General features: G+C 40.8%; 1 protein-coding gene across 1 annotated transcript in view; it reads right to left on the minus strand.

Moving 5' to 3' along the window:
- The window catches only part of SCN2A (sodium voltage-gated channel alpha subunit 2), a 160,688-nt gene that overhangs the window by 91,813 nt on the left and 45,955 nt on the right, over positions 1-22,920 (minus strand). Inside the window, exons 2-3 of the mRNA XM_045298020.1 lie at positions 8,663-8,980; positions 7,426-7,544 (exon numbers count right to left, since the gene is read on the minus strand). Coding sequence (XP_045153955.1) covers positions 7,426-7,544; positions 8,663-8,929 — 386 coding nt within the window. The 5' untranslated portion in view covers positions 8,930-8,980. The remainder of the gene's footprint in view (positions 1-7,425; positions 7,545-8,662; positions 8,981-22,920) is intronic.

Raw genomic sequence — 22,920 nt, forward strand, 5'->3', positions numbered from 1 at the left:
AAGATTGTCAAGGAATACAAAGTACAATGAACATCTTATTGTCATGCGCTATCATGCCATTCACCACCACAAAACGGAAAACTTTCCTGCTCCCACTATTGTAGCTTTAGGTTCTTTAAAAAAAAAAACAACCATTTCTGTAAACTCAGCAACCCATAGGTAAGGCATGTTGTCACCTCCTTTGCACACAGGTGCTTTGGGTTATGAAAAGACTGCTCATCATGGCCTTCTGTGACGGAGGACAACTGGCCTAGGGTGTTTTTTTAGCTGTGATCATTATGGGATTAGCTCGCCAGGGTTTTTCTCTGGAGGACAAACTTTCGGGTTAGCTGCCAAATGCTTCACCATTGCGCCACCAGTCTTCCTTATGAAAGAATATTAAAGACAGCAAAATAAGTTATTCACTGGTGGATAAATAATTTACCAATTCAAGTTTTCTTAATGACAGACTCAGTTGAGCAATTTAACTGCAAACTCAATAGGCATGTCAATCCCTAGCACAAAAACTCCATGAAAGAAGTCAAGTAATTCAGCAAAGGCACCTACGGGTCACCCTGGAAGAACACCTTACAAGAAGGATATTTCAAAGAGGAGTGTGGATTACAGTGTAATGGCTCACAGAATTCTAAGATGACTGCTGTAAGCAGTGGGATTCCCTGAATTTGACTTTGGCCAAATTACTTACCAAGTTCCCTGAACTTCAGTTGGTTTGGCATTCAAAGTGAGCACAAAGAAATGGCAGGATTCAGTTTACACGAGTTTGGCAGAAGTGATACCTCATATTTGATTGAATTCCAAGAACCATAAGTTAAAATGGCAATTACACTCAGGGTTCTCTGTGAGATGCGCGACTGGGCAACAGCCGATGTAGAAATCACAACTTTACATTCTTACTGTTTTTAAACATTCATCTGCACAACAGCATATTCTAAGAGACCATAGTAATGTTCGTGTTGTCCACAGGTATACAAATTTAGAGGACATGATGCTTGTAATATTTATTTATTCATTTCATAAAACTCATTAAACTCTTGATGAAATACATTTTTATTCCCTTGTGTTTGTTACTTCAGTAAACAAACCTAACATAAAGAGAAAAGGTGCCAACCTATCAGAGAATGACACACTCACACTCATTGCAGCTTTGTGTTATGCCCCAAATTCTCAAAGGATGTGATGAGTGAATGATGCAATTCCTAAGAGGGTTCCAATACCTAGAAAATACAGTCAGAATCACTGCCGTAAGTTCAGCAGGAGAAAGGAGTTTTTCAGAGATGAATATAATATGTTCAGAGAAGCGTGGTCACCTTTTTCTAATACATCAAACATAATGACTACTGTCTAATTGGCCTACCTCTAAAGGAATGGGATCCTACTCCTACAGTAAAAGATGGTTAAGGATAAATCACACAGATGATGAGACTCACGTAAAACCAAAGAATATTGCAAGTGAAGATGTCAATCAAGAGTAATATGGAAATATCGTAAGTAATTTTTATTGGTTTTTTCAGGTATTATCTCATATTTTTATTATTTTAGAACTTTCTTATAACACCTAGTTTATTGTTCTTATTTAGCTCTCTGAAATCATAAACCACCTTTTGGTATATAATTTTTTAATACTTGACACGTCATTAGGGAAGTGAACTGGTTTTTAAAATATTTGAATCCTGTGACGGGAACCAAGGTAACCATTTCCAGGGGTGCTTTAATGATCAAATTAGACAAAATATGTTGAAGCTCCCACATCTTAAAGTGCCTAGGACCTAGGAGATTCTCAATAAACTGCCCCCAGACCTCTTTCTGAATCATAAAGAACACTGCTTATAACTAGCCTCTGGTTTGCTTCACCCTGTTCCACTTTACCTCTGTGGGCATAGTCAAGGTTCTTCTTTCTGTCTATATAGAAAAATAACAACCAAATTTGGTTAAGAATAATACAGTTTCAGTAGTTAAATTATTGAAATTATTTTCCTTCACATTTAGTGAAAAAAAGCACAATAAGCATTCAGTTGCAATTATGTAAATTGCTAGTCTTTATCAATGTTAATCTAGGCACAATGATAAAAATCGCAGAAAGGGAATTTTTAGTCCCTTATTACTTCTGATTTCTGTATAAAACAATCACATTACTTTCACGTAACACAATATCAACGCAACTTCAAGTGTCGAACTACAAGCCCCTGAGGAGCCAGTGTCCTGTTAATCAAGAAAGAAAGTTCCTCGACACTGGCAAATGGCTTAGTGAAAACAATAATCTATGAGGGGGTACCCCCCAAAATGGAAAAGGCTCCCCTATGTGGAGCTGTCATGGGTAGCATTTTTCCCCCCCGCTAGGGGAGCACTGAGCAATTTGCTCTGAGTTAGTGCACCCAGTGGTGTCGCCTGGGAAGGTTCTCTCTGCTCATAGTGGATTTTTTCAATTTCACTTGAACCTCATTTTTTGTAGTAGCTGATTTAAGAGAACAGCATGTGGCTATGAGATTTTGTTTCCTGTTCTGGAAAAATACTGCAGAAACCATTGTGATGTCGAACACAGTTTACAAGGACAGCACTAGGGGGGGACATTCAAATGTATGAGTGATTTTCTCATTTCAAAAAAGGTGAAATGTCACTTAATGACGAACTTCATTCTGGACATCTGTCAACTTCCTGAACAGATGAAATTGTCAACAAAATGCGTGCACTTGTGCTCAAAGACTGACGACGTACCTTTGAAGAGGTGGGAAAGTTATCTAGATGATCTTGGAGCTCAGTTCAGTGAATTTTAACAGAAGATTTGGGAATGAGAAAGGTCGCTGCGAAATCTGCGCCTGGGGTTCTGACTGACCAGCAAAAGGAACGTGGAGTGGACATGCTGTGCTTTGAAAGAACAGCTCCGAAGCGACCCAGATATTTTTCCCAAGGTCATTACTGGTGGCTAAATGTGGTGCGATTCTTATGATCTGGAAATCAAACATCAATCAAGCCAGTGGAAGATGCTATCGCCACTCTGACACAATAACTCATTAAGTAAAATCGAAGATAATGACGATGCTCTTTTTCTTTTTAATGTGAGAGGGATAGTGCATTTGGAATTTGTTCCAACAGGTCAGACTGTAATCAAGCTTTCTATTTAGAAGTTGTGAAAAGACTGTGTAAGAGTGTGGGACAAAAAAGGGTTGATTTGTGGCAGACAGGAGACTGGTTTTGCCACCATGACAATTCACCTGCTCACACAGCCATCTCAGTGTACCAGTTTTGGGCAAAAAGCGGCATGCCTCTCTTGCCCCACACAGCTTGCTCACCTGACCTCACTCCATGAAACTTCTTTTTGTTTCTGCGATTGTAGAGGTGCCTGAGAGGACAGCAATTTGACGACACAGAAGCAGTGGAGAGAAAGACAAGGAAGGTGCTGTCAGCCATCCAAATAGAAGAGTTTGAAAAATGTTTCCAAGAATGGGATCACAGATTTGACAAACGAATTGTGTGATGGAGAGTGCTTTGTAGGGGATAGGGCCCATTTGTAGTAAAAAACAAAAAATGTGATACCGTATATACTTGTGTATAAGCCGAGTTTTTTCAGCACATTTTTAATACAGTTTTTGTGGTAAAATTAGGTGCCTCAGCTGATATTTGGGTCGGCTTATACTGGAGTATATAGGTACATAGCTTTGAAAAAAAATGCCATGTTTTCTTTTTTTTTTGGTGGTGGTACCCCCTCATATTTCATGTTTCAAAGACAGTGATGTAACCATGTGCTTCATTCCCAGTATCTCAATGCTTCCAGAAGAAAACGGTCACAAATGAATGATGTAGATTACCACCTGAGGGCACTACAACCTAAAAATAGCAAAACAAGAAAAAAAGCAAAACACACACCCAGAGAAACACCATTTTGAGGGTACAACAAATTTTATCTTATGGTTAAAAACACAATTAAAATGAAAGATGGCATGTAAATGCTATATAAAACTACAGAAGCATCTGTGTCTGCTGGCCTCCTCTGTTATTTGGAGACAGGAACGGTGCTTGGGAATCACCTCTCAGAGTCCCCAGAAGACCTCTGAATTCCTGCCCTTCAGCCCCAGTCTTCCCTCTTCACCCCTCCACCTTCATCCTGTCTCGAGTGAATGACCTCCTTCCTTATTTCCCAGACAGAAAAGCCTTGTCTTTGACCTCCTTCCTTATTTCCCAGACAGAAAAGCCTTGTCTTTGACCTCCTTCCTTATTTCCCAGACAGAAAAGCTCTGATCGCCGTCCCCACTCTCCACTCCAAACTGACCAACTTCTCTGCACTAGCACCTACCTTCGGTCCTTCGCGCTACGGGAGGCAAAGGGTCCATCCCTCTACCCGTGTAGTGGACGTCTGCAGCCCGCCCACAACATGCCAGGGGTCTCCGCTCGCGTGTCCTTTCCCTGGAGGACCGCTAAGGACCCCACTCGAGCTGCCCTCCCTTCTGTCATCGCACTCCTGTTCTCTGACCTGCGCTTTCCCCTCGCAGCACCCTGGGTTCCTTGCTGAGCATATTCACTGTATTCTTTGACACGTGACATTTTTCTGGGGCTGTATTCCAAGCTACCGTCTCCCCTCATCTCGTAGAGCTCAACAACCCATTTAGCTTTAAGTACCACTTATATAGACATCCACTGATTGTAAATATTTCTCTACAGCAGTGGTTCTCAACCTCCCTAATGCCGCGACCCTTTAATACGGTTTCTCATGTTGTGGTGACCCCCAAACCATAAAATCATTTTCGTTGCTGTCATTTTGCTACTGTTATGAATTGGGCAATTCCTGTGTGAAAGGGTCGTTCGGCCCCCAAAGGGGTCGCGACCCACAGGTTGAGAACCACTGCTCTGCAGGTACTCTGAAAATGTATTACCACAGAGTTGGTGTGAACTCATACTGACCCTACTGGACAGCGTAGAACTGCACGTGTGGGTTTCCGGGTCTGCGACGCTTTATGGGAATAGAAAGCCTTGTCTTTGTTTCATACTCATTCCTCTACTTCCCTTTCTGCAAGATTCCCAAGGAACGTTTTCAAAGAGAATTTCCATGACCATGCTACCTGAAACAGTTCTCTCTTCTCTGGTCCACTGGTTTCTTTTTTTCAAAAAAGTTCTTATCACTACCTGACATATGGTTTATGTGTTTATTATCTTTCTCCCTGGAAACCACACACATACTTGGGACTATAACTCCATGAGAGCAGAAATTTTGAATGCTTTAACGTTGCAGCCCAACGCTTATGTCAGGAGTGACACTCAAAGAACAATTACAGATGAATGTTTGAATGAACCATGCATGTAAAATAAAGGAGAAGGGTATGCATATTAAGTTAGAATAATTTTTAAAAAACAGGTAAAAAGTTTGAAAGTTTTAGATGTATTATTTTTAAATTCTGATGAAGAAAATGTAACTATGTAACTACAAAAACAAGATACTAGACACATTAAGGTATTTTTTAAATTTGGAAAAATATATATAGTAGGCATAACATCTCATTCTGCTAAAATTAAAAAACAGTCATTTTGCTATGTAATATGTCCTCATGAAGATATCATTAGCTCTTTATGAAATATTAGACACTTTGGAATACACTTAATGGCTAATGGTTTATTGGAAGTAAAGCTATCAATGCAAGTTTATAATGCTAATTAATTGTGGATGGCTATTCTTCTGATTTACAAACTAATAATAACATATTCACAATCACCTCCAAATTTTGGCAAAACCTGCCATGACCTTTTCCAAACAGATTGAACTTGTTGACAAAGGTTCCATACTTAAAGTCAGAACACCAGCCTTTGAGCCAATGCTTGTGTTTGGGGGGAATTGAAGACAACATCACTGGGAGAACCAGGTGCAAACTGAACAGCATTACATAATTCTAAGTTGATCTGGACCTTTGTTCAATTTAGCCAGGACTAGCATGAGACTGAGGATGGATCCATGTTAGATATAAGCCTTTTCTTCTCTCCCCCCTCTATCCCAACGTGAGCCATTTGGAATATATCCTTATTGAGTCATTAGAAAATATCAAACAAATAAAAAAGAATCTTCTACATGAATATCAAATGAAAGTATGCTTATATTCATCTAAAACTTGGGGGGGAGGGTGCTGTGAACCAGAGGTGACAGGAGATGGATTCCCAGAATGCCATGCTTCTGTGGATATTTTGTCACACTGCCAGGCCAGCAAATCTGGGAACATGCTGTGCACCTACTCCATGAAAAACTGTGAAAAAAACTGAGGAATCTCCCCAGTGTCCTACCTTCTCTATAGTTTCACCTCATCTAATGAAAATATCTTGTACTCTACTGACATTGGTAAGCTTTTATATTGCAAAAGCTAGACGCTGGGATGGCCATGTCATGGAAACCCGGGCAACGACTTTTACAGAAGAAATACTATAAAATGTTTCTTTAGCTGAGGATTTACTGCAATACTTGTTTCCCTTTCCTTACCTCTGGCTCCTGGTGCCTATCAGTCCTCCTCCCAAGCCTTCTGCTTTCAAAGTGTCCCCTGCCCTGCTGCAGCCACCGTCTTCTAGCCTTTGCTTCCTTGGCCTTTTCAGACCTGGCCGTCAGCCAGATCAGGAAGCCCAATGTGGAACAACACCTCTCATGTCTGAATACTCTATCCAAAAGTAAGCCAAATCACCACCTGGTACAAAGGTGCCATACATCCAATTTCCATAAACCAGATACTTCAAATAAGGAGACTGAGAACTTACACGGTCGATGCCGCATTAAGACGTTGGATGGCAGTCAATTACTGGTAACAGAACCTGTTTCTTGAATGACACATAGATACCACCGCCAAGAGGTCGGAAAGGAGAGAGAGCCAGCCAGGGAGGGAAGCAGAGAGCAAGGAAGACCACCAGGGGGCACTGATTTGGGGAAGACAATGTTACAAAGTACTTGGCAGGTTAGTGTTGACGCAGCCAGCCGGGCTTTTAAGCATTCACTAACTTAAAGCTGTCAAATGCTGAAATGAAAAGCAGACAATATTAACACTTAGACTAGAATGTATAAATATTAAATGCAAATAATGTACGTATCTTCCAAATGGAAAAGCAGAAACAAAAATAATAATTGGTTCGGGAGTTCATTACCCAGCATTGAGAAAAGGAGAGACTGGTCATAGGGTCCCAGTTGGTGAAGACGGTGTGAAGGTAGCAAGCAATTCATAAGGAAGTCGTGGGAAATACACCATGAGAGAGGCAGTAGTGAGGTAGGTAAAAGAGAAATACTTAGGAGGTGAGAACAAATAGTACACTTACCCACGATCCCATTCGTGCAATATGCTAAGTATTGAGTGAGTAGGGGAATAAAGAGCGCATAACACTGCCTGCCACATGTATTTTGAAATTTGCCCTCCTCAATTGCTCAGCCAGTTAGCAAAATTATATAAAATGATCACCTGAAAAAAAGGATATGAATGTACCAAAATCTTAATAGCTACTTTTCTAATAGGGTTGAAGGGTGTTAAAATGTACAAGGCGGAGGTGGCACTGAACCGAGAGATTGCTTTTCCTTTGTTCAATACTATAAATGTCTGAAAAAGAAAAACAACACAGAAAACAGAATTTAGGGTAAATATTTAAGACATTTTAAGAGAAATGTGAGATCATTATCGAGAAACATTGCTCCATGAACCAATGCCGTGGTATACTAATTACCAGTGGGTGAAATGGGCACAAGGGCTAGTTCTCTTGGAGGACCATAAATTCTCATAAACTTGTAAAGTGCCAAAAGGATTTGAAGGAGAAAACTTATTGTGGGTGTTATAGGAACTCTTATTTTTATCGAACATTTTTATTGAGTCCTTATCAGGTTTTGCTAATTACATTTATAACTTACCTATCACACAAAAAGGAAACTTTAATAACTTCCATCCATTAACTGTCTTCTCATGGAAACTTTTCTATGTGTGCTCTTTGCTCAAATGTTCTGTCCTTAGACAAATTACCTGCTGAATTTTCCTTTCTTATACAAATAAAAATTAAAAACACACTGCCATCAATTAGATTCTGACTCATAGTGACCTTATCAGACAAACTATAATTGCCACTTTGAGTTTCTGAGGCAGCAAGTCTCTGTGGGAGTGGGAAGCTTCAGCTTTCTTCTGTGGGGTAGCTGGTAGTTTTGAACTGCTGACCTTGCAGGAAACACCCCATCCTGTCACCCACACAAAGTTCTGGAAAGGGCAAAAATGTAGGCTAGTGGATGAACACACACACGCAGACTAACAAGGCAGCTTCTATAAATACATAGATTGTAAGGAGATATTTAAATACTATTAACTGAAATTTAAAGCCAACTTAATATACCAATAGTTGCTAGATTTCAGTTTTACAAAGAAAATGGAGGTCAATTTTCACTCTTTTTAGAACTATAACTAAATCTCAAGGAGGTGAATCATCTTTAACCATTTTTATCCTTCTCCAATTCCCTCACTACAGAATGACTAGTTTCCTACCTGTCCCACGCAGCTCAGATGCATTCTCCCAAAGACTTCTAACCGAATGGACCCATTGCGTGGCCAGGCCAATCTAACACCCTAGTAATCCCTGATACAGAAGAGAAGAGGACAATATTCCTTACCAGACCCTTAAGGCTGGCCAGAACAACTACTAAGTGGGACAAAGAAAGGCAACATGACTAAACACTCACTTTCTTATTGATATAGAATGGATCCAGGTCCTCCAGGGGTTCCGACACCATCCCTGGGGGAATGTCTCCGTAAATAAATGGAAGGGATTTTCCTGCTTCCAAGTCACTATTTGGCTTTGGGCCATTTTCGTCATCTTCATCCTTGCGCTCTTGCTTGGGTCTCTTAGCTTTCTCCTCTGCAATTCGTTGCTCAATAGCAGCAAGGGATTCCCTGGTGAAGAAGCGGAAGCTGTCAGGTCCTGGTGGTACCAGCACTGACTGTGCCATCTTTTCATCCTGCTCCTTTAATCAATGTTTAGCTCCTTGCATAAGAAAGTGCTATAGAAACATGGGGGATAAAAAAAATAAAGCAATGGCCATTAGGATCAGAGATAACTGTGACACTTACATGCCAGTGAGATCCAATACATAAGCCAAACATTCCATAATTTTTAAGAGATGTGATAATTGGCATACAGGGAATTCTCACGCTTGCGTTCATTTGGTGTCTAGGAGGTGATCTAATATTCATCTCCAAAATGTTGTAAGTGGTTGTGCTACTTGGAAGTGGGGAGGGATATTTAATTCAGAGATATCAGCTTCAAATCAGAAATGGAAGATCCAGATTGCTGCTCACTCTGTTACTTGTCTGAATATTGTGTCAGCCATCTTTTCAGCATCCTTTCTGGGGGAAAAATCATAAATTCAAAACGAGATGGGAGATCATAAACTCATACAACACGGGCTCAGGAGGAGCTGACAAGTATATTTCTTAAGTTGTCATGTTCCCTTTGGTTCCCGTTAGCTCCTTTTCGATGCTTAGTCAAAATCAATGTACCGGGTAAAGGGCTCTGGAGATCCTGAAATCCCAGGCTATGGATGCAAATATCGATGGATGCTGCTGGAAGCAAGGGAGGGGGAGGAGTAGGGGATGCCGGATGGTGAAGGAACTGCTCAGAAGCTGCAGGGACCCAGCTCCTGCCAAAGAAGCAGGAAGTTACCCACATCAGAGGCCCCTAGCTTGGACCCCCTGGCTTAGCAACCAACTGCCAGCTTGCAGGATTGCTGTTCAATTTAACAAATGGACAGTGCCTTGGGAAAGAGAGAGCCCCTTTTCTCCAATAGTGCCCATTTCTCACACGCACACACAATACCCAGCATAGCACTCAGAGTGGTCGTTTCCGAATCAGAACTTGAAGAAAATAACTTTAAGGTAGTTGATCCTTTTTTTTTTTTCAAGCGCTTATTCTATGGGTCTTGGCTAGAACATAAATTGAGTCTTGCTGGTGTTCTAATCATATTTGACTAAAGGTTCTAACTCAGCGCAGCACAACTGTCATTCTAATGTGATCCTTGGCCCAGCAGCAGGGTTTCCTATGCTCCTTAACACAATACCACCAAGAAGCGTAGCTCCTGAATGCCATCTGTACACAATCACTCATCTCAGTGTTCCTTCTTTTTCAATCATCCAGGCATTTAAACCTTCACACCACAGGGATGACAGTTGCTGCAGTACACGTCAGACAAAACAGGGGAAATTAAAAAAAAAACATGCCATCATACCATTTTCAGAAATGTTTAGTAGTGGACCTTTCAGTCACAGCAAGGCTGGAAGGCATTGATGTTAGCAGACTGACCTCTCAGCGCCTCCATAACATCATCCTCATCTACCCCCAGACCCTCACGCCTCGCCTCACTTACAGGCAGCAGAGTGAAGACGCTCCCTGCACTTGGGGAGAGGAAACGGCCACGCCTGGATGCTGAATGGAAGACACGTGCTAAAACATGCAGCCAGCAGCTTCGCCCAGAAAGACTCCCCAAGGATTCTACTGTACAGGTAGAGAAGCATCACAGTGAATAAGCGGAAGAATAGGAAAACGTTACCCCTGCAGAATCGTTTACACCCAGAGGTGGGGGTGGATTAACACCAAGAAGACTGCAGCTAAAATTCCATCATGCCTTTTTTTCACCCCCTTTGTTTTTTGTGGGTTTTTTACCCCCTCTCCTTTCTTTTTATTATTATTTTTTTAATTCTTCAAAGACCACACCTAACTTCCTGTGAAAGGATGCTGGTAACTGAAGTAAAAACGGCATTTCCTGTGCCGGGACTACAAAGTGGAATTATTTGAACTACCACTAGAGGGCGAGAAAACTGTGAGCAGGGAAACACGTGGGTTGTGCACACAGACTTACTGGGAAGCAGCACAAAGCTTTACAGGAGGCAGGTCTGAGCTAATGTAGGCTAATTTAAGATCGTGTCCATTCACTTATTAATTGAGGTCACTAATGGTGCTTCTGCTCATGCTTTTTATTTGTTAACTTGAGCGTCAATCAATACAAGTAATTAAAATCAAAAGCAGAAACCAAGTAGGAGAGGTGGAAAAGGAAGACACATTCTACAGCGATTTAAATGTATGAAAATCTCAGACTAAACTAAGATTAGCCTCAGCCCCAGATGATCTGAAATACAACAATTCGATGCTGAGATGGCTTTTGTGTCCCCAAAGTTATTTTTCCCTAGAAGTCTTATGTATCAATTGACTATTTCTAGTTTTTCTTCACACAGGTGGTTTAGCAATCTTGTTATAAAACATATTTCATTTTAAAGATAAAACTTGGCCTTCAAAGGCTTACAATGTTATTAACCATACATTTTTGTGGGGAGGGAGGTTAGTTGTATGATGATATAAGGTGTTTACTTTTTGTCAAGCATTAAATTAAGAGCTATAACCATTAGAATAGCACAACACAGAGGCAGCAGATGTTATTTAACCCCCATTTGAATATAAGAAAACTGGGACATCAAGAATTTCCTTAACTTGCAAATTGAGTAAATTCTTGCAGCCGGAAGTAGAGGAGTCAATTTCCAGTCAAGGTCCAGAATTCATGTTTCTAATCACCGTGCATCAAAATATGGACAGTTTCGTTGTCATAAATTGTAAGGGATCATCATTTTCTCACCCATTAATCCTAGCTGGTATGTTGCAACTCTAATACTGTCTTAGAATTAATGAAAAGGTTGAACGCAAAATGTTTTAACAAAGTATTTCAGATGGAAAAGTGAGGAACTCCCGATTTTATATTTTTATCTCAAAAAAGATTATTGAGTCATATAGCTTTGAAATAGTAATTGAAGTCTCTTTTTCATAATTTCAAGAAGCCACCATGACCTACTTGGCTACGAGGTAGATCGCAAACCCATTGCTCACCATGAAGTTTTCATAAGTGATGCATGCTAGTTTTTCTTCTATTTTCTCTGACTCTGTTAACACGTAGTGATATTCAACGAGAACACTCCAGGGAAGAAATTACCCGAAGATTCTTACCTTCACTCAGTTGGAGTGCTTTTCTGACAGAAGATTTTATATTACAGCTTCTAAGGCTAGACACTGTTTTTTTGAACATCCTTCAATATATAGAAAATAAAAGTAATATGGAATATGGAAAGAATATTCAGAATTTGTTTTCTAAATTCTGGTGACAACCCTACCATTTACCTTCCAATACCTACTTTAATTTAGTATCCTCACTTGTATCAAAGAGTATTTGTTATTTAAATTAGAATGTAAAAATAAATGTCTCCATTTTATTCTATATGATGACAATCATAATTGCAATTAATTATATGAAAGATAAGGAAATAGCAAAATGATAATATATAGTAATAAATACTATATGAGTCTAATTTCTCTCTACAAGAATCCACATTTATAATAATATTAGTACTCTTATGATAAATTTATACTAAGGAAATGAGTGGCTTATTGTATTTCATATATGTAAAAAAATTATAAATAAGTTTATATTAGAATTTATGGTTTTGGATAAGTGTTCCAAAAATCTAAAGATAATTTTGTGTCAAAGAGTTAAGAAACCAAGAAAGATGGGGAAATATCTTTTGTCTGATAGTGATTTTTAAAAATATTTAAAAATTGGACATTTTAGTCATTTATAATAAATGACTATTGGAAAAATAAACTAAAAAATTGCTATACATTATGTGAAGAACTAGTCTCTGGTTTTCTAGCTTCCTTAATACATTAGTTTGGATCTCTTTTTCTCCTGGATTTCTGATTGTTACACACGATGTTTTTGTAAATCCTCTCTTTAAAGAGGGTCCACCATCTCTTTCCTTTAAGAAATCATTTCCACAGGGGAGGGAGTGTTCTGTACAATCAGACTTTCATGATTATTTTTGTTGTTTTTGCTTTGCTATCGATTAGGAGCCAAGTTCAGTAGAAAGTGAAAGATTCAATATGGACTGTGGAGATTTTCCCTTTAAATGCTAGGCTTAGCCTTCCAATAGGAATCACACTTGTTCTCGGCAATTCATATTATGTTACTTGTTCAATATTTTTTATAACTTTTTATTGTGAATTGGTTGAAGCATTCTGAGCAGATCAATTAATTATACACAGTTTGTTTCATCTACTTCATCGCAACCCTCACAATATAACATCACTTATTCTATTTTCTCCCTGGGCTTCCTATTTCCGTGCTTCCTTCTAAAGAAAACAGAGTAATGTTATTACACACGCAGCCCTGCAATCGGGATGGTCTATGGGTGGCTACGTACAGGCAGGCACGCGAGCTGCAGGGTTGTGGGAGGGAGAATGAAAGCACATCCACAAATGTATGTTGGGATGACAGAGGACATTTGTACATAGATATTTACCTTTTCTGCAAATATATCCATGAATGTCATGAAGCAAACAGGGGGAGAAATTATGAAAACTTCTTAGATACAGCCAAACACCTTGTGGGCATGAGTCTCTAGGCCTGCGGGTTCAGCCCCATAGACTAGTGGAGACCTAGGTCAAGCGGCATAGCAGAGTTCTGCATCCTATGTAGTGCATAGTGACTGGGGCTATAGAGCTCATCGGGGGCCATCTGAGGTGTGACTATTAGTCTGTCCCTGTCAAAGAAGAAGAGTGGTGAAAATGGAGATGCACGGAAACCTGAAATGAACTAAAGGACCAATCAAATATCGATTTTTGAACACAGAACGATATGGGTCCCAGCTATCAACACCAACTTCTTTGAAAGGCATCACATTCAAAGCTCCTGGATTGGGTGGGAGAAAAAATATGAGAAAAAAGCAAAATCATAAGAGACCAGATTTACTGGTTGGCTAGAGATTGGTGGAACCTCATGAGACTTTAAACCACACCCTCTTCCCCCGCCCCATGTGGTAATTATATAATCTGTTGTCAAGTTGAGAGCATTAGGAGTGAAGGGGTGGAGTCTGGCCGGTCAATCACTGTATAGCCAATGAGGCCTCTGTGTGGGCATGGCCTGCCCCTGAGGATTCTGGGGATTGCTGTATTTCCTCCTTAGAGGTGGGAGACACTCTTTCTCCCTGCTCACTCCCTGAGAGACACTCTACTGACAAGATACATGACATTATGTTGACAGACTCTGGGCCCTGGGAACTGGAAGAGCCACATGGAGACCCCTACTAGCACTGAGATGCTTATAACACCACTGGATCCACAAGACTTCCCACCCACTGGCCTGTGATCTTCCTACATTCAGTATCATTGCACTTGTGTTTCGTGAGTCTGAAGAGGACTTTATAGATTGGTTTGTACATTTGGGCTAGTACTGGATTTATAGACTTGCTCTGGACTGGGCTGGGATGTTTTCTCAATGTTCAATTGTTCTTGTATATAAACCTCTTTCTTATACACATATGAGTGTGTTTATGAATTTGTTTCTCTAGTCCACTTGGACTAACACACCCCATGACTAGAAATGACTCCTTCATGGCTTAGTTTTAACCAAACAACAGGTGTACAGGAGTAATAACAACACCAGTGCTGTATGCACAACTTCGGACAATCAACCACTTAATATCATAGGGCAACATTTACCCAAGAATAACGTTTAGAATTGTTAAAAGTATCATAATTTGAAATTATTATTATATTTGAGTTGTAGTCAATTAATATGGCCTTTCTATCCATAATTCCTTACATGATATATTAGAATTCTAAACACTATGCCTGTGACTATAATCTCATTTTGGAGAGAATTATCTACTGTGTTAATGGACAGGATAAGAGTGGTATTCAGACCTGACTTTAGTAGAATACACAAATCAACTCAGGGATGTTGTTTCCTTGGGGGCATCTTTAGGCTCTAGTAGAGGATGTGAACCAAGTTACACCCATCCTCAATCTGAAATTGATCAATCAAGATTCATTGATAATTTCTTGTTGATTGGAATGGAAAAGTTGGAAATAAGGAGGAAGGAACAGTAGTTGGAAGGTATGGTCTTGGGGGTGATAGAAATCTTGGTCTTGGTGGAAATCTCATGATAGAATTTCGTAAGACCAAAGACTTGTTCATAGTAAATACCTTTTTCCAATAACACAAAAGGGGACTATTTACATGGACTTCTCCAGATGGCATTCACAAAAATCAAATTGGCAACATCTGTGGGAAGAGGCAATGGACAATAATATTATCAGTAGCTAAAACCAGGCCAGGGGCTGACTGTGGACCTGACCATCAATTGCTCATCTGTAAGTACAAGTTGAAGCTGAAGAAAATTAAAACAAGTCCACAAGAACCAAAATACGCGCTTGAGCCTATCCCACCTGAATTTTGAGAAAATCTCAAGAATAAACTTGCTGCATTGAATACTAATTACAGAAGACCCAATGAGTCTTCATTCGTGAAGAAAGCAAAATGTCATTGAAAAGATGTTGAAGAAAGAAAAGATCAAAGTGGATGTCAAAAGAGACTCTGAAACTTGCTTTTAATCATAGAGTAGCTAAGGCAAACGAAAGTAATGATGAAGACAAAGACATGAGTGGAAAATTTCAGAGGGCAGCTCAGGAAGAAAAGGCCAAATACAATGAAATGTGCAAAGACCTAGGATTAGAAAACCTGAAAGGAAGAACAGGCTCAGCATATCTTAAACTGAAAGAACTCAAGCAAAAATTCAAACCTCGAGTTACAATCTTGAAAGAGTCTATGAAAAAATATTGAGTGATGCAGGAAGCATCAAAAGAAGATGGAAAGAATACACGGAATAACTGTACCAAAAAGAACCAGTCAACATCCTACCGTTTCAGGAGGTAGCATTTGAGCAAGAACCAATGTCTTTGTCTTCATCAATAGGTAACATCACGATAAATGGAGAAAAGATAGCAATTGTCGAGGATTTTGTCTGATTCACAATCAATGCTCATGGAAGCGGCAGTCAAGTGATCAAACCATGGATTGCATTAAGTAAATCTACAGCACATGACCTTATTAGAGTATTGAAAAGCAAGGATGTAACCTTGAGGACTAGGGTGTGCCTTACCCAAGCCATGGTGTTTTCAATTGCCTCAGAGTTGTGCCTTAAATAAAGAAGACTGATGAGGAATAGATGGATTTGAATTGTGATTCTGGAGAAGAATATTTAAAGTACCATCAACTGCTCAAAGGACAAACCAATCTGTCTTGGAAGAAGTAAGGTCAGGGTGCTCCTTAGAGAGAAGGATGGCAAGACTCCATACTTTGGACATGTTGTCAGAAGAGACCAGTCCATGGACATGGACAGCATACTTGTTGAAGTGAAGCGGCAGTGAAAGAGAGGAAGGCCCTCAGCAAGACAGACTGACACAGTGGCTGCAACAATGGCCCGAAGCATAGGAACAATAGTGAGGGGACACAGGACCAGGCAGTGTTGCGTTCTGTTGTGCAAAGGGTCAGAACCAGCTGCATGCCACCAAGCAATAATAACAACAGGCCAGCTTCAGACCACCAGGCAAGAACTGTTCACATAGCATATTAAAAATTCCTAAGTGACCGAACATTATTTACACAAAGAGTAAGTAACACAAAGTGCTGGTGATGGGGCGAAACTTTCAAAAACAAGAATTTACAAAGGCAGAACCATGCCTCCCAGGCTAATGTACATGTCATAAGAAAGCGAAGCAAAAATCAAACTCACTGCCATCGTGTGAATACTGACTCATAGCGATCCTATAGGACAGTGTTGAATTGCCCCTGTGAGTTTCCAAGAATGTTTACAGGAGTAGAAAGCCAAGTTTTCTCCGCAGAGAGAACTGGTTTTGGACTGCTGAACTTTGCCGATCACAGCCCAGCATGTAACCACTAGGCCACCAGGGCATTAAAATAATAAACACATGGTAGTCCCAGACCACCATGCACTGAGCATCCTCAAAGCCCAAGATCAGAACCAAATTCCAATGCCTACCAATTCCCTAACCTTAGGATAGCAGTGGCTTCTCTTCACACTAGGCCCTATCAGCCGTAAGTCTAAGAGACTTAAGTCAGTTCATTAAATCTGTTACAGGTGAGGTAAGTTACAGCCCAGTTTGCAGAAGGGGTTTCTACATCTAATCCTTCTGGTGTGGCCTCTGACAAGTGTGTGCCTCAAAAGGACAGTCTGAAGTCCCAATATTATATAGGTCAGTATATGAGTCACCAAGGGCTGGATAGAAACTATGTCAAAATGTCCAATTGGGAACATAGTAGTCGGGCCATTATTAAGCATTTTTCCCTGATGGGAGGTTGCTCTTAGCTGCCAACAGAAGTGTAATCACATTCTCTGAGACATACATGCCCTTCTCCCTATTGTGACTTGAATTTCCAGTAAGGTTCTCCTATCACTCCGATATGACTGTTGACTTGAAGTGACTTTAGCACAATGTGGTACGGCAACAAATGAATGAACGCCCCTCGTCCTGAGAAACTGGCACCAGCTGAGGTGAAAGCTCCCCTGTGAAAGTGGTTTTTAAGAGGTACATATAAAGGGGGTGCTATATGGTCTATGGGCATTAGGCAAGCTCTCTACCTGGCTTCTTGGCTGACCAAATTAGAAGATTGCATGACCGGAGAACAGGAACAAACCTGCTTCGTTTTGGTGTTTATCCTGACAGAAGTAGTCGACTCATACAGCATCTGCCCTTTTGTGACTGCCTGATTTCCTCCAGCATAATGTTCTTCAACTCTGCCCCTGTCATGAGGTGTTAACCCGCTATTTATGAGGGATGCTTCATAGTCCATTGTGTGTATGCACTAGGGTTTCTATCTCCATTCTGCTACGGACAGGCATTGGGACCATAACTCTTTAGGGGAGCCGGTAGCCTCATCTCTGCCTGCAGGTCAGTCATTGTCTAAAGCTGTGCCTGAAAGAGGGGGAGGTGAGTGTAAACTTCCAGACACTTCAGATCCCACACCGTGTCCAAACAATAACCCCAAGACAGGCTTCCCAAAGGATGCACACGCTCGGACGCTAGGAAGCAAACACCGCCCATGAAGGGATACAGAAACAATTCATGGGACCAGCTGGCTGGTCTAAGTCAAACAGCATACCGTATCTTTGGTACAAAATGAAATCAGGGCATTTTGTTTATCTTTTCTTTTCACTGCTATATTTCCACTCTTTAGAACAATCCCTGTAGGGAATGATTGCATGGATCACAGATTTTTGGTGTATCATCGATGGTCCAGGAACTATAGTAATCAATGGGCTTATTTCCAAAACCATTGCTGTAAATCAATGCTGCAGAAGGACCATATCTGACCTTCTCGGGCTTCCCCAGTTCAATGAGGCCGGGCTTGGACCTGCTCCATGCCCCACCCTTCTTTACCTGCTCTGATGATCCAAATCCTCCTGGGCTTGATAATCTGTTGAGAAAGCCACGCAGAACTCATAGCCAACACTCACAATGGCAGGAGTTTATTAGAGTAGTAAAGGTTATCACAATTTGGGATTTTTTAATATAAAGCTATAGTCATTGGTCCACAGAAATACCTTTTCTCAGTCAGGAGCCAAGTCTCTTTCTAGTCTTCAGCCTTACAGTCACATGGTCCCTTGGCCCCTGCCTCTGTGTATCAGGAAACCCACCTCTCGCCCCACCTCACCGTCCCATGGTCTTGATGCTGCTTCTGTCTCATGGTTTACCTGTTTGGCCTCTGGTCGTGGCCTCCACCACTTGACAGAGATCTGATGATCCTTCTGCAGCATTGACTTACCGCAATGTTGCTTTACAACATGTAGTTTTACCAAAGACCGACCTTTGTACCTATTTTTGCTGACTGGGCATAGGGAGGGGTTGGAGACAGTCAGCACATCGCATCGTGTCTGTTCACACTGTTATTTTAGGTTGTATGGATGTGGTTTGGGTATGATTCAGTAGGTTATGTTGGGTGTCTGGAAACACTCAAAAATATTAAAAAAATCACACACATTGATAATCGCTTCTTTCCTTTTTGCCATTTTGGCTTACAAAAGTTTCATAGGAGTGCTCCACTTTGGGAGATAGCAGGGGAAAAGCCTATTTATTGAAAGAGCTAGGATCAAATTATTTGAAATGACATTTTATGTTCTGATATTTAGCAAGCCAGTGAGCTTGAATAAGTCCCTTGAATTCTCTGGATTTCATTTTCTTGACAGTATAAAGGAAGATGGCTATATTTACAGGTTCATTTTTTTACATTTATGAACTTTTAAGGAAATGCTAACCACCATGACAGAATTATAATTATTACTTTATACATGCTAGTTTGTTTCTTCCTTCAGGACCAGCTTACTGTTTTCTGTTGTTCTACCTCATATGAACATTTTAAAGCTTGTCTCTTCTATTGCTTCATTAAAAATATATATATTTCGAAATTATTATCCCATCTTTTTGTGTGGTTTTCATTAAGTACCCTACATCGTACCTCACCCGAGGTAAACCCGTTGGTGAAGAGAGCCCATCTGGACTCCTGACAATCCCGTGTATGTCCAAGGAGAATTGCGTTCCATAGGATTTTCAATGGTTGAATGTGTGCACCTGGATCACCAGCCTTTTCTTCTGCGGCTCTTGTAGGTAGGGTCAAACCTCCAACCATGGCATTAGCAGGAAAGTATGTTAAACCTTTTTAACCATCCAGGGACTCATGAGATAAACCATCTATCAGCAGTTGAATTAATGATCGTCATGCCACGGTTAACTGCAGTATCAGCCTGGTTATTTTTTATTATGTCCCGTCTTGCTCTCCTCCAGGATAGTTTGTGACTCATGATGCCAGATGAATCTTCCAATTTTATTTTTTTAATGTTTCACTTTCCCTGACACTACGACACCTCTATGGTTGGGATTTATGTAACTTCCCCCAACACCTCAACCTAAGATCTGTCTCATCTCTTCACTCCCTCTCCTCTTCGCCCCCCATGCACACACCAACACTTGTGATGTATTTGTCACACTGACTCAAGAATTTCCAGGTGGCTTCCATTGCCATCCATCTAAAATGTAGCTTCTTCACGCTGGCACTAAACAAACAACCCTCCTTCAACACCTTCCTTTGCTCGTCTCGGTGCCTCTCAAGCCCTGTCAGGACATTATAGTAGATAGACCCATTTGTGCAAGTTTTTCTCAACCTGTACCCTGTTCTCCACTTTTAAGCTGTTGCTTGTGCTATTTTCACTACACAGAATGCACCAGTTCAACCAGAGGAGACAACCGCAGTTTGAGATTTCATACAGTACATTTGCCATGAAGACTTTCCATGAGCTCAATTATACTTTTATGAACACAATTTCCTTGAGGTAAAGCTATAATGTACTCCTCCTTGTAACTCTTGAAGTACATAAAACCGTATCTTGCAAAAACATTGCAATGGTTGCAGATATGGACTCAAGCATACTAATGAGGGAAGGAGACCGGGTGGTGTCTGATCTATTGTACATAGGGTCGGGGAGTCAGACTTGATTCAATGGTCCCTAACACCAACAAACAACAGCACATTCTGTAGGTTAGCAGGTACCTTCGTTAACACATTCCCGCTCATATAACTTTAGAATTACTTCATTCACCCTCTTGACCCTTGGTTATCTTTTTGTTCTTTCTTGTCCTATTTCTCCTCTGTGTCAGTCTGGGTTGTCTGGAGAAACAAATCCAGAGACATTCACATATATGTAAGAGAACTTTATATCAAGAAGCAATTATGCCTCAGTCAAACATCCCAGCCCAGTCCAGATCAAGTCCATAAGTTCAATATTTGCCCCTAAGTCTGATATTCGCCCATGAATTCCTCGAGACTCACACACCAAATGCAATGAAACTGAATGCAGGGAGATCAATGGCCAGTGGTAGATCCAGTGGCAGCGGAAGCATCTCAGGCCTGGTTTGGGTCCCCAGGTAGCTTCCCCAGCTCCAGGGACCTGGCTGCCATCAGCGTGGCTCCATGTGGCTTGTCAATAGGAATGTCTCCCAGAGAGACTGTGTGGTCCTCTTCCCAGGAGAAAAAGAGGAAGTTCCCAGAATCCTCGTGGCTATTACCTTGTGACCTGATCAATAGGCTAAATTCCATCCCTTCCCTCAAGTTGACAGATTATGTAACTCCCACATCCTCTCTGCAGAGTAAGCATACTTCCAATTCTAGTCAAATGAATAAGGTTGTTATTGCAATGAATTTGGATGGATAGAAGTAAAACTCATTTAAAACTGTAAAATATAATATCAATGTTAATTCGCTTTCTCATTTTTATTAAGTATATCATATTTTCACTGTAGGAATAATAGAGAAGGAATATTTTAAAAACAAGCATTGCCCTGCATTCTAGGTCTCAAAGTTTCCTTAAGCCAGTTCCTGTATATGAATTTGTAAAGTCTTGGACTCGAGAGACCTGCCCAAGTCATGGCCTTCACCTGTGGAGGTGCCAGGTCTCTTCCCATAGCATGCCTTTTGGTGGTCTTTCCACAGGTCCATGATTTATCAAAAGGGGCCCTTGGAGGACTCATCAAGCCTGACAGGGGAGTTCTGTGCAAGATGGGAGACACTTGGGCTGGGGTGGGCCAGATATTGTGATCAATCCCGAGATATCGAAGAGGGCTGCTAAAGTCGCATTGAATCTCATGTACTATCTGGTTAGGAAACCACAGCAGAACCCAATTCAATAGATCACAACATGGTTTAATGCAATGTATGCATCACTGCACCAAGGCCTGCAAGCACCCATTATTGACCCTGATTCGGCCATTGACATAAGAGCTTTGTCTATGGGGTTTGTAAACCACGGGCTTGATACTCTTCTCCTGAAGGCTCTCTTCCATGTTGATACAGAGGGGAAGACTACCCAAGCTGGAGCTGCTTTTAGGACTCAAGTATCCTTCATCGCAACTTATACTGAGATGACCTCTGATCTAACTTTTAGGCCCTTTAGCAATGGAGAGTTGTCGGCTTGAGTCCTTTTGCCTGGTGTTGGTGCAGAGATAAAGGCTTTCCACCCCATGGAGAAGGAGCTTCAAAGCAGGCATGGAGATGCACTGTTTCCATATATTGAAGAGTGGAAATTTCAAGGTCATGAGGATCTTACTCCAGTCCGATTTCCAAACCTTTGCCAAGTTGCCAACTCCCACAAAGAAAGCTAGCTGGGTGTGTCCAAGACTACAAGTCCGCCAGAGTCATCATCTCATCTCTCTGATCTAGAAACCGAGGATGCAGTCTCTCAGTCTCTGAGCAAGTGAAAGAAGCTTAGTGGTGAAGATGCAGAAGGAATCAAACCTCTGTTCAGGGTAACGGATGAGGACCTTAGTGGAATGTCAAGTCAAACCAACGCATCAACCACGGGCACACTAAACCCTCTGCTCGCATGATCAGCCAGCAAGGAGGCAATAATTAAAGGAAGAAGAAAAAAAACCGAGACCATGTCATACTTAAATTTCGTGTATCATCTCCACCTGGGAGAATAGACGGACGCCCACATCTATCATTTCCACACTACAGTTTCTTCTACAAATGAAAGAAGGCAGAGAGGAAGGTTCAGAAGGGAAAAATACCAAAGCCTTAGGGAAATAGACCAGCTCCTCCGAATAGAGGGGCTGGCTGCCTTCTACAGAGGTTCATGACCAGGCTCTTACTTGTGAATGATAGGTCATATTTTTTCTCACTCCCAACCAAGAAAGTAAATGTCGTTGAAGGTAAAAACGGATTACTAAAGGCAAAACCTCATCATTTGGAAATTACCAAACGGCAAGAAGTGACTCACTCATTTTTGAAAAGTTCAAATCACACTCATGACATGTAAATTAAGTATGTTTTCCTTTTCCTCACACTGATGACATCATTTGTGTCCTATAATTAAAAGGCTCTTCCAAAAGAAAGAAAAGAAAAGTAGAAGATATAATGTAGATTTTGAAGTAAAGTTCTGCTCTTCATTATGCTATTGAAGAAGTTGGGGTTTTATTTTATTTTATTTCTTTGGCACCATAACTGATACTAATTAAAATGATGCTCTGTGTGCCTGTGTTTGGAAAGGGTCCCCT

This window comes from Echinops telfairi, unplaced genomic scaffold (genome assembly GCF_000313985.2).
Source record: "Echinops telfairi isolate 266 unplaced genomic scaffold, ASM31398v2 ScPeMD7_4;HRSCAF=17, whole genome shotgun sequence".
NCBI classification, from domain to species: domain Eukaryota; kingdom Metazoa; phylum Chordata; class Mammalia; order Afrosoricida; family Tenrecidae; genus Echinops; species Echinops telfairi.